We start from the raw sequence: 13,113 nt of genomic DNA, 5'->3' as shown, positions 1-13,113 counted from the left end.
CGTGTTTTGTTGAGTGAGAATAATTACTGTATTTCAATGGACAGCCAAAGCTGTAGCTGCGAGACGGACCTGGAAGGTCACGGTGGCTATTTTTGGTCATCACAGACAGTGACCATAAACTTCAGTGTCTCTGCAGATTAACAGGTACCAATGCTGATCTCAACTACAATGAGCTCTAACCATCACTCAAGGCTACTTATGGGTAGCCTTGCAGGTAAAGCATGAGCAAAACAGAATAAAACATGAATAATTCTGAAACAAGTGTGTCGCTGTTGAGGCAGGAAGGGAATAATGAAGACTCCAAATCAGAAGGCAAGAAGAGAACTAATTTATTTCAAATACACTGCTCCTTTTATACAGCACATCGTGCAGACCAATTTCATTGTTCTTAAAGTAAAAACATCTCACACCATCGGTGCGCTGTGAATAGCGCACGGTGGCAGAACGTATCTATAAATGTGAACAGCAAGAGAGATAATGAATTGTTTACATTCCTCTCAAACTCTTTCCCAGGCTTAGCCTGGTAGAAATCTCTCCTTTCTCTCTGACTGAACTGAGAATATCCACACAAGTGAGTAAATGATGACAAGCCCTCACAATACAAAGCATATATCTTCTCACTGAAACCCTACCCTCAGTGGCAGCCTGCCATGTTAAAGTTAGTGGGAAAGCTTCAACCAATTTCAAGAAGTCAAGGATTTGGTGTTCCTTCCAGACTTTCCCTCCTAGCTTCACTACAGTGCCAAACCACAAATTTCAGCTGCAGTAACTCACCTCCCCATCTCTCACATATTTATGAATTAGTTAGCAGGTTAAAGGTATAAAGAAAAATACTATTTTCCACTTGGGAATTGTAGCTGAGGGAAGGGAAGCATTTTACATGTGCTGAGTTTAGGTGTGCAGATGTGTACAAGGTACAGGGAGCAGTGCCAGCTTTGCCTGTGCTCGTTAAATGGCCAACTGAGATTCAAGGAACTGTTCAAGATCCTCTCATCTACAACATATTCAGGAATTGTCTTATTCCTCAGCTCTTCTCACTCAGGAGATCTATTCTGCTTTTCACTGCCACAAGGAAAGGGCTGGATACTAACTGCTGCTCTCCAGTTGCCCTGCTCTACCACTACTGAGCACTCTGGGTGCAATAGAAGGTGTAACAGTTCTCAAAAGAAATCACTTAACCTTCTAAACCCAGCAGGCCTTTCCTGTGCCTTAGAACTAGGGTTGCAGGTTTCTTATGGACAGTCTGCATTTATGGTGTCATAGCTGCCTTTCAATTCAGCATGCTTCTTGCAGCTATGTGGTCATTTAAAGCACAAGTTCAATGTCAGATGTGAATCTCTCCTGTGGTTTTACTTCAGACTCCTTGAAAATTAAAACTAGCTCTTTATAAACAAACTCCAAAAGGTAGGAAATTAGTCTCATCACACTACAATATGCTCTGAGGCACCCTCTTTAATTTCCTTTTAAAATAGCTGTCATTTATTTCTTCCCCTCAGCTCACAGAGTAGAGATCTAAATTTACCTCATCTCTGTGTAAAATCCCTGCTGACAGTTGTAAAATGAAATGCGTGTACAACCTCACTGCAGGGATATGCTTGAAGTTTTCCTTTATTTCCCAAATTATCTCACTTATAAACAGTTCTTGAAAAAGAAAGGGTCAAAGCCAATAGGTAAGTCTATCTTAAAGAACAGGTTGAGGAAACCAAATGACATTCATCCCATCATGTAGTCATGTGTGTTTATTTCTTGGTTAAATTGTATTAGCTGTAGCAACTTTCTAAGAATATAATGATACTTTGTGGAACATCTCTTTATGCCAGTGATGGACACTGGTAAAGATTCTTAATTCTAAATCCTGATTATTATTTGTAAATAAATCTATTTCTGTAACTGCAGCTTTTATGAAATTGAATCTAAGTTAAGACACAGAAATGAAAAGGCTATGTCTTCCAGGTAGGTCATACCAGAGTAGGATCCATACATCCCAATAAAACACATTTGCGACCTAGGGTACCACTAACTATAATGCTTGTGAAGAAATACTAATACAGCTAAATTACATCTTGTTAAAGTCACTCCCACACATAAGTAAAAAGCAGTAATACCCATTTACCCTCTGAATCACTGCTGTCTTAGCTTTTGCAGAAGGAGCTTCATTACACTGTCATCTCTTTATCACCCAAATCAAATTCACTTGACTCCAAGGTTTTCAAGAATGAATTATTAATTGTCATCACTATAATTATGTCTTCCTTAACAAAGCTTGTAATGATTAAAAGAGCCTGATATGGAGACTGGCTTGCTTGCTGGCTACATCAAGTGAAGGAGTGAAGTTTTTTATTTATTCAGGACTACAACTTCCTGAACATGATAAAACTCCCATGTCTTGGTGCAAAGGATACAACACTAATCTGCAAGTATCTGTAATAAAGAAGCACCTGATGAATTTAAATTTACTTTGCTGTAAGATCTACTATAGATTTATTAAGATCTACTTAAAACTCATCTTCTAATGGAGATGCTTTCATTTGTTCAATCCAATTTCTTTACATACGATTCCAAAAAGCTATAGAGGGAAGTAGACATATGATTGTCTGTTCTGGCTTCACATTCAACTACAGTAAAAGATTAATGACACACAACATATTCCTCAAAGTCACCCTGATGGTTTTATATGACAGATTATGTTTGCTTTCAAGTGTTTAAGAGCTGAATGCCTGTTGGGTTTACAATCTAAAGGCCAGTGTCCTCAGCAAACCCATTCATCTGAGCTTTCAGTTTTTAGAGCAGTTCTTGTTAAGTCTGTACTGTCAAGGCTGTCATGTATAAGCCATTAAATGAACATTGCATGCATTAATTTTTTTGTTTGTGCATGAACATGAACTCATCATGACTTTGCCTTTAGAATTAAACAAAAATGGAGTTGAGCTAAATACCACGGTGTAGGGAAGAGCAGACTTGGCATTTATCTTAGTGAGAAGGAATAGATAATCAGTGCTTACAGAGCCACTGGTCAAAGCTCCTTTGGCTGCCTAGACCACTTACCATGTAAATACACACATGGTAGTCACATTTCATGTCAGCCACAGGCTTCTGTCCCATTCTGTTTATACACTCACCATATCCAAGTCAATTTTTCAATGTGGTCCCACTTTATAAACTGCTGTGCCTCGTAACTTAAGCATAGCTTAACACTGCCTGTGTATTTGCACATGACCAAAATTAAGACTTGGAAGCAATTTTTCTAATTCTCTGCTTAGGACTTGAAACATATTTCATTTAAGGTGCAGGTCGCTCCTGATTCAAATAGTTCCCAATTTTAAGAAAAGATCTGTGCCTCACCAAGCTCTAATTTGCTACATTTCCATTCACTAAAATTCTCTCAATATTCTAGACCCCAGTCATTTGCAACATCACTACAATTCTGGATAAGTTTAGAATCAACATTTATGTCACACTGGGGACACCTAGGCTGTGGCAGAAATTACACGGCACATTGTGAACTGCAGGCAGAAATAAAGATTTTTTTTCTTTAGGTGACAAAAGCCTTAAGATGACTTTGGAATAGTAGTAAAATAGGTTTGTCTCAGTGAGGAAAGAGAGAAGTTACTGTATATGCACATATGAAATCAGATACACAAAGAGAATTCTACTTATTCTACAAAGCAGCTCTTCACTGGAAAAGTAGCAAACATGAAGGAATTTGTATAAAAATTGATTAATAAAAAATTCAGAGTATTTTTGAATAACTAATTATGCTAGTCAGATAATTAGTACCTTGTACATAATTGTACCTTCTACTGTATGGAGAGCAAACTACACTAGGCATCTGTCAAAAAACAGCTCAGAGGAGGGTCTTCTGTATTATCTGAACCTAATTCTAAGCTTTCATAGAACTTTCTGGAGAATTATGGGATTAAAAAATACACCTTTATTTTAATTATATAAAAAACCAAATATTTATGTTTTGAACGTGCTTCTATACTTCAAGAATTCCATGCCCTTACACTTTCCTGAGGCTTTTTTTTTTCAAGTATTGTTTACTCCTCTTATTCCAGGAACAAATGAAATCCTATCTCAAATTCTGACCAATTCTGTTCAAAGCATGCTGCAGTACTGCCAGATTTGCTCTTTCCCTTCTTTCTGCTTACAAAGTCCCTCTTGTTTTAATTCCTGATTGTCTAGTAAACATTTATTTTACTGACATTACTTTCCCCTCATTTCCTACAAACACAGAATTAAAACAAGGACAGATGAAGCAACTTTAATAGGGCCACACAGGACGACAGAGAGAGAAAGAGATATTTTGAATCACTTGTATCTCAGCAAGTCTTTTAATTGCAAATCCTAAACAAAGTTTAAACACAGGAAAAAAGCAAGAAGGTCTGTAAAAGATAATTCAACAGAATAATTACTGAATTAATTTGGAAAAAGCAGAACCTAATGTCATTAACCTGACATGAACTCTTACCTAGAACATCCTTCTCATGTTCAGGGACGAGAACTTTCCATTTGGATTCCTCTGGATCACTGAAGTCAATGTTGATTAACCGGTAATTTGGAGAATGGCGGTTTGTCTTGAAAGTGAACACTGTTCCTTCATTGGTGACATACTCGTACTCAGCCTCAAAGTTATCTATCAGCTTCACCCATTGAAGAATTCCTGCAAGATCAAACAGAATGTCAATTCCTCAAACAAAACCTTTCAACACCTGAGGGCAAGGTCTTCCTAACAACTGCTGTAGACTCTTTCTTGAACAATGCTGGTGACCAGTACAGTTATGGAAAGGCCAGAATGTGTACCAGGTATTAAGAACTTCCAAAGACTGCTCCAGATCAATAGGCTGCAGTGGAAAAATGCCAGTTCACAGACATGTTAAGATGATTGGTTTGGAGGAATTTCTGGCAAAATACTGACAGAATTATGGCTCATGTTTCACCAGCTTTCCTAAGGGGCTTCTGGAGAGCTCAGATGTTTGCCACAGCAATGCTCCTACCACAGGGGCTGCTGTGAAGCCAACGCCGCCGAGCGCATCAGGCTCTCGTCAAGGGAGCTCACAAATGCCCCCTTCTACAGACATAGAATGAAGGGCTGCAGCTGAATTGAAAGACTGCACTAAGCTTTCAAGTTCAATTTTATTTTTAACAGCTTTTCTAAAACTACTACTTAATTATAAAGAAATGTTTGAGGATTTTAGTTCCTGCAAAAAATTTCACTTTGAATGGAAAGTTTTCCATCCTCCTTAAAAGCCCAGAACTTCCCACAGAATAGAAATTATGCTATTGGCATGAGTACAATAAACTTCAAAGAGAAATTTCTCTTTCAACTCAGAAACAACATTCCTGAAATGCTGTTCTGCAGAAATTTGTCACCATCAAAGAACAACTACAGTTAGCAAATGTGGATTTAACAGCCTGGTCGGAGAGCCAGAAAACTAGGTAGGTTTTCCCAGAATTGGCTTGTGAGACTTTTGAAAGTTGAAGATAAACAATGATAGCTTGTTATTATAAAAAACCTGCAGGTGTTGTTTTTCTACTCTCTGTTTTCCTGCTTTTCTCAAAGATTGTTTATAAGAAAGTTGTTTTGTTAATTAGCCAATCAGGTGAATGTATTGATTAACTGACCAATCTGGTCTGTCTGTATCAGAACAGTGTATAAAAGAGAGAATTTTCAAGTAAAGCGTGATGCTGTGCAAACCAGCCTTCTGGTGAGTCTGTGTCATTTCTTACTCAACAGCGACAAGCAAAACCATCTGGGTTTCTGAAGAAAGAAACTGCATTTTGCCTATCAATCTCCTAGAATATCACACTCAGTAAAATAAGTGGACTTCTCTCAGAAATGAATTGCCTCAGTTTCAGACTGTGGTACAGAGTGGGTAGTATTGACTCAACCTGAAGATGGGATTTTAAGACTCCACTGCCTTTTATTCACATTTTCCTGATTTGCAATAGGTTGAGAGGCTAGTAGAAAGAAAAAGTAACAAGGCTAGATATGGGATATATTTGTTATACGTACAACCCAACCTATCATCCAAACTTACTACTGCAAGCATCATACATCAGCTATGCCGAAAAATCAGAATCCTTATTGATATGTGAAACTAAAGTTCTTATATCTTAAAATAACATTTAGTGCACTGTCTTCCACTTTCCTAAAGCTACAAGTTAGGTCTTTGCTTTTAAGTATAAAAAAATAAACTGTTCATAAATCTGTTTGTGAAACTCTATAATGCAATGTTTGTATCAATAAAAAAGCATTTCAGCTTATTTTATAATATTAAAAACTGAGCAGAATAATGCAAGTAGATCATAGCCAAGCTGTAATTACTGTAAATTTAAAAGAAGAAAAGAATAATTGAGGAAGCAGTGAGATGACTAAGGTCATTTAAAACCCATTAGATGTAATTACAGAGTATAGTCAGGCCTGGTACATTCATAAAGTTTGTATCTCTTAATTGCCATTTTGGTTTAAAGAAAACCTCCCTGTCTCTTCATGCAAAGTGATTAAATTCCACTTTGTGTACTGCTGTAGTACGAACTTTCCACACAATCCAGTCAATTTAGTATCCTGAGTGAATACACTGCCCTTTAAACTTGACTTTTCCTGAGATCCAAAGTTTTGCCCAAGAGATTTCATGTTGAAGAAAAATCCTGCTAAGTCACTCCAGTTGCTGTGAGTTCCACAGAGAAAACCTGCTTTGATGCCCAGTAAAAACAAAGCAAATCCATTCTACAGCAAACCCTAATAAACAACATGAAACAGTTTCAAGATCCCAAGTCACATGGCATTTTAGTAAATAAAAACTTTAACTGCAGAGTAACACCATAACAATACTGGTATCTGACAGAATGAAACCATCATACTGAAGTACAAGACTTCATAAAAAGAAATTGCCAGACTGTTGAAAAAACACACTTTTTTAATGGCAAATGTGCACAATAGTTGTAGTCTCCACAAGTGCAACAGAACTTGGATTCCATGAAGAAAAAGGACAATAATGTGACACTAGGGATTTACATTGCTTCCTTGCAACTCATTCATCCACTCCCAAGTGAGCAGCTAGTAAAAAAGTGAGAGGGTTGATGTTCTGCAGGGGTACACTTAGTTGTTATCATACAAAAACAAGAGCATCCATCTTATTAAAGTGGCTTTCATGCAGTCCTTAGAAGACAAATATTGCAGATGAATTACCTCTAAACCACTCTTACTGAAGTGGTTAAATACGCCAACATCTAATCCAGGATCAGAGGCAGGAACGAGGCAACTACAGGCAGTCCTTACATCAGACACATCATTGCTGCACAGAGTATGTGCTGCAGTTCTCCAGTGAGAGGAACAAATCCTTTGCAATGACACAGCTATCAGCCATAAGAGGATGCTTCTTTATGCTTGGTTGCAGGTGACCTGGTTGTGGCTGTGATTGAAAGGGATATTCTAGCATTGCTTCAGATCCTCCTGCTTAGCCTTCTCCTTTGGGCTAGAAATACCAACCTAATGACAAACACAGGCAGTTCACTGGGCACTTACATGGCTGAAAAGTGATGGGGACAGACACCATTTCTCCCTAGGTCATGCCAGTGGCAACACAAGGAAGGTACAGTTCACTAGCATGGCACTGCCCCCATGTCAAGCACTCTGACCTTGCCTCCCAGTAACAAAAAGAACAGTATGTCTGTAAGTTATGACTTCAATAAGTACTTGAAAAACAAGGTGAAGGATAGACACTGAGTCCATTCTTCATAAAAAGGAGAGAAAAGAGTTGAAGAACTGGATCTTGATAAGGCATTTACAGGTTTAACCAGCAGCCCTCTGAGAACATATGTCTTTGAGAAGAATCACTGAGAAGTGACATTTGGATAGTCTAAGGCTACTCTTAACACCTGAAACGCTGAAGACTTCCATTTAATCCACATAAGCACACAATGAGACAGATTTATTATATACAGGAAAAGCATGACAGTTTCCTGTATACTGCTGCTATACCCTAATCCTTTCCCCTGCCAGAGTTTCTATTAAAATACATCACTGAAAAGATACAGACGGTTTTGCCTATATGTTTTATACCAATCAGTTGTTCATCATCACATAACTGCATTACAATAGGAACTGCAGGTAGAATTCAGTGGAAAATAAAGCCATACTACGCAACAGAAAATCATAATCTTACAGAGCTAGGTTTCTGCAAAAGACTAAAGCAATATTCAGTGTACAGACAGAATTTTTAAACAAAGTTTTTGGATCCATCGAAGATCAAAAGAGAAATTGTTTCAGTAAGCAACACAGAATATGCCCTCAATCTTCTACTAGCCTCTGAACATAGTCTGCTGAGAGCTCTGGGCGATGAAGCAGGTCTGTGAATGACAGCTACAGGAGAAGGAAAAGCTAATTTGAACAAATTGATAAGAGCATGAATTATCACAAGGTCATGTTACTAACACTCTTTAGACAGAAAGGATAGAGCGGCTGAGAGTCACTGTTAATCACTTCACTACATGTTCTTGATATTTCTATATTTCATGTTTCATGGAAAGGCCAAACAATCAATTAATGGCAAATAACCTCTGTGTACTGGAGAGAAAGGGTTTAATGGTAGGATTATCTGACACTGGGAAAAAAAGTTTTCAAAAGGCAAACACATTTGGCTTTTTTCATGTGCTATAACAGTCAAAATTACCAGGTGAAGATATAAATGCTCGTCTCCATAAATTCCATTCTGTCTTCTCATTTTTTGCAAGACAGCTTTTCCACAAATGGGGCAGTGCTGAGAAAGCTCAGGAAATGAACCAGGAGGCTTGGTTCATAACAACAGGACAGGTTTTCTAACCCAAAGAATGATGCCACATTTTATTACATTACACACATTAAGTAAATAAACTTCTACCTACAGAAAGATAATGATTTTTTAATTCTTAGATTTTCATAGAAACACAGAATGATTTGGGTTCTAACCACTAGTTCCAACCACCCTGCCATAGGGATAGGGTCGTTTCACTAGACCAGGTGCTCAAAGCCCTGTCCAAGCCAGATTTGAATACCTCCAGGGATGGGGCACTCACAACCTCTCTGGGCAACCTCTTATGGTGTTTCACTAATCCACACTAGGTTTTACATTCAATAGAAGACAGAATCTCATGGTACACAGCATACATCAGACTGGAAGAGACTGTTTCAGGGCCCCTGTGGCATGTTTGTAACGTATTCTGGGAACTCAATGGCAAAGTCCTTCACTCAGAGATCTACTTCCACATCAGAACCTAATTTCTTCTTGAATCATGCAATATTCAGGTTGCTCTCAAGCCCCTGCTCTGAGCAAGGCAGCTAGGGAAAAGAACTCAGTTTTTTTTTCCCTCTTTTTTTCTTCAAAGCCACAAATATTTAATTGTCTCACTCTGATCTCCAAAGGCAAGAGAGATTTTCAAACAATTTGGACTCTCTTTAAAAGCAAGATCTCTCTATATCTTGGGACTTGACTTCATTTATAAACATCTGAGGGAGGAAATCCTGTAAAGGAGATATTAAGATGTTCTTAAAAAGAATGCGACTTCTGTATTTGTATTGAGAAGGTACAACTCACTTTGCAGATGATGGATGACAGCTACTCAGTGATCATGGAAAGCTAATGTATTTGCCCTCTAAAATACAAATAAATGGAAGGAAGCAAACTTCATTCTTTTGAGTCACAAAGTTCAGATGTGCCAAGATATATTCAAAGATTAATCCAGAAGACAAAAATCAAGCACTTCTATGAACAGACATTTCTCAATCAGTTTCAAGGCTCCAATTTTACTTCCACTGGGATAATCACTCAAAAGACAGGAGAAGAGAATATATATGATTCATTTTGAGAGTTATAGCTCATGCCCTCAGACAGCAGAACATAGCAACAGAAAAGCAGGCATCAAAGCTAATCTCTCTCCCTCACACTACACTTTCTCTAATATAAAACAATGAAAGCACAAATACCTCCTCTAAAAAATAACTTCATTATGAATACTATTTACCCTGGTGGTGTTCAAAGCCAGCTTGAATAAGGCTTTGAGTAACCTGGTCTAAAGGGAGGTGCCTCTGTCCAGGGCAGGTAGGGTTGGGACTGGATGATCTTTAAGGTCCATTCCAGCCCCTCATCATTCTATGATTCCGTGATTTATAAATGTAATGTCCAGTCAGAGAGTAGCAGCATGAATGTGCCCTTGCTCAAATTAACAGCAAGCTATTTAATTTCATAGAATAGTTTGCATTTGAAGGGACCTTTAAAGGTCATCTATGCCAATCCCCTTGCAATGAGCAGAGACATCTTCAACTGGATCCAGTTGCTCAAACCCCCATCCCACCTGAATTTAAATATTTTCAGGAATAGGGCATCCATCACCTCTCTGTGATGTGGCAACCTGTTCAAATGTTTTAACACATTTATTGTAAAAATCTTCTTCCCCCTGTCTAATTTAAACCTACCCTTTTTTTAGTTTAAAACCACTACTGTTTTTTGCATGGGAACAAGCCCTGCTAAAAGTTTGTTTCCCACCCTTCTTACAGACTCCCTTGAAGTTGTGAGGCAGCAGCAAGGTCTCCCTGAAGCCTTCTCTTCTCCAGGCTGAACAACCACAGCTCTTTCAGTCTTTCCTCACAGGAGACGTGCTCCAGTCTTCTGATCTTCACCATGGTCCTCCTCTAGGCCCGCTCGAACAGGTCAATGTCCTCTCTGTGCTGGGGTCCCCAGAGCTGGACTCTGTTCTGGAGCTCTCATGAGTGCTCCAGATGAGGTCTCATGAGAGCATGGCAGAGGCACAGAATCCCCTCCCTCATCCTGCTGCCCATGCTGCTTTGGATGCAGCCTAGGATACAATTGGCTATCTGGGCTGTGAGTGCACATTGCCGGGTCGCGTCCAGCCTCTCATCCACCAAGTCCTTCTCGGACCCAGCAGGGCTGCTGTCAATCCTTTCAAGCTGCAGCTTGCATTGAAAAAGGGAGTTACCCCAACACAGGTGCAGCACCTTGCATTTGACCTGACGGAACTTTATGAGGTTCTCATGGGTCCATTCCTTGAGCTTGTCCAGGTCCATCTATATGGTATCCTGTCATTCAGGTGTGAAGCACCACTCAGCTTGAAGATGTTTGCAGCCTTGCTGAAGGTGCACTCGATCCCATTGGCTATATAGCACCGCTCCCTGAGTATGTATGGTCCCATTAGACCATAGACACTCATTGCCCCTGTCCATTGGGACACTCAGCTGTTGACCACTACCCCTGGGATGTGATCATCCACCAAAACCTCACCCACCCATCAAATTCATATCTCTCCAGTTTAGAGAGACTAATATGGTAAGGGATCACGTCAAAGGTCTTACAGAAATTCAAATAGGTTTAAAAAGCCCATAGTACTTTTTTTGTCACTAATTTTATTTATTTTTATTGCTAATAATTTGCCTCCAAAAATAAATATATATGAAGTATAAATTTATGTATAATAAAAAATACAGTGAAAGCAAAACTTTGAAATTGACATTTAAGGGATATGAAATATTTTTCTTAAATGCTCTATTGTGGATCCTTCCACATATTTTTCAAGACAACTAATTTTTTTCTCCCCATTCGTTAGGATACAACAGCCTTGTTTTGATATTCATTTTTGAAACTTTTTTTTTTTAAGTTACTTCAATCACAGAAAAGTTTTTCAAAACATGGAAGAGTATTCTCCCTCTCACCACATTCCACTTTATAGATGATGTCTCCTGTCACCTCACTGTCTCTTGTTCATTTTCATTACAAAGTTTCTGATCCACTATTTCAGTCTACACAGCACATACTGACTCATCCCTTTAATGTTACTGTATATAGCACTGTTCATTGCTTATTTATTTATTAAGAGAGCCTGCTAAAATTGCAAGACTAAACTAAAACACAAAAGGCCAAACAATCCTATTTTCAACTCTGATGTGGACAAACATTACCTTTTTCCACCTGCCCTCAAGTCACATACATGCTTTTTTAGTGTGGGGAAAAAAAGAACAACATTCTAAACAAAGAAACAGCAACAAAAAAAATCTGACTCATAGCCTTGCTCTTAAATTCTTTCTTGCAACTGTTCCCTGCCAGTCTAATACAAAGCAATTTGAGCTGACAATGACTAAGCAACCAGCAAGCTATGAACTTCTGTGTTTGCTCCATTTTTATCACATCTTTTCAAGACAGTGGTTCTCAAGTATTTTTCACTAGCTCCTATTCCTCTACATGTGTCCTTCCACCACCTCACACTGTTCCCACCAGACACAAACCACCAACCTCCAAGCAGACCAGTACTCAAGCATAAGAGCCCCTATCACTGTTCTCTCTCTAGAAAGCCCCTGTACCTCCTATTTAAAACAAATCTGTGTTTAGCTTCCTTTCCAATCCAACAACTCAGTTGTGCTTTCCAATTAGCCAACCCTCTCAGCTTTTTGCATTCCAGAAATCACTGCAGCTTTTCATTAAACCTATGTTTCTACACACCCAAAGGTTATAAGAAGAGCCACCACTTCTGCACCCCATGCCGGTTTATATCCCTTTTTTTGCCTCTGCTCTCATGCTTCAGGTCCCCCAGGAAGAGTAAAGTGGGGCTCTGCCTAGGCTCTGCCTAGAGCTCTGAACTCAATCATAAAACAGTTCTACAGTGTTCACAAGAGGATCCTGACTTCTTCATTAGGCTTCCCAGCTACTACCACAATACAAAATAAAGAAGAAGGTCAATACTAAGGACAACTTCAACAAGACCAATAGGCCATGTCATGCTGGTCTATGTTCATAGCCAAGGGTGATTAAACAGCTTTCATTTATTTCTTGCTGCACAACAGATTGGCGCTAAATTCCTTCTTCACAGCACCAAATCACATATTCAAAAGAGTAAACAGTAAAGGCTGACAATCTAATAAAAAAGAAACAATCTAATTTTTCAAGAAAAGGGAAAAATAAAATTTTACCAGGCACAGAAGCATGAAGAGACATGCTACATTAAAAAAACCACTGTTTTTGTGGTTTGGTTTTTTTGGTTGATTAGGCTTTTGGATTTTTTTGGGTGAAGTGTACAAGAAGGTTTACTAATAAATAATTGCTTGATTACTGTGTATCCAGCTGTTTG

General features: G+C 38.7%; 1 protein-coding gene across 2 annotated transcripts in view; it reads right to left on the bottom strand.

Annotated features, from left to right (window-relative positions):
- The window catches only part of PREP (prolyl endopeptidase), an 86,648-nt gene that overhangs the window by 45,393 nt on the left and 28,142 nt on the right, over window positions 1-13,113 (bottom strand). For both annotated transcript variants that reach the window (XM_053973144.1, XM_053973145.1), the window contains exon 8: window positions 4,472-4,663. In XM_053973144.1, coding sequence (XP_053829119.1) covers window positions 4,472-4,663 — 192 coding nt within the window. The remainder of the gene's footprint in view (window positions 1-4,471; window positions 4,664-13,113) is intronic.

Source organism: Vidua macroura, chromosome 3 (genome assembly GCF_024509145.1).
Source record: "Vidua macroura isolate BioBank_ID:100142 chromosome 3, ASM2450914v1, whole genome shotgun sequence".
In the NCBI taxonomy this organism is placed as follows: Eukaryota; Metazoa; Chordata; class Aves; order Passeriformes; family Viduidae; genus Vidua; species Vidua macroura.
The sequence above is the reverse complement of the archived record's forward strand: the minus strand, read 5'-3'. Positions and strand labels throughout refer to the sequence as shown.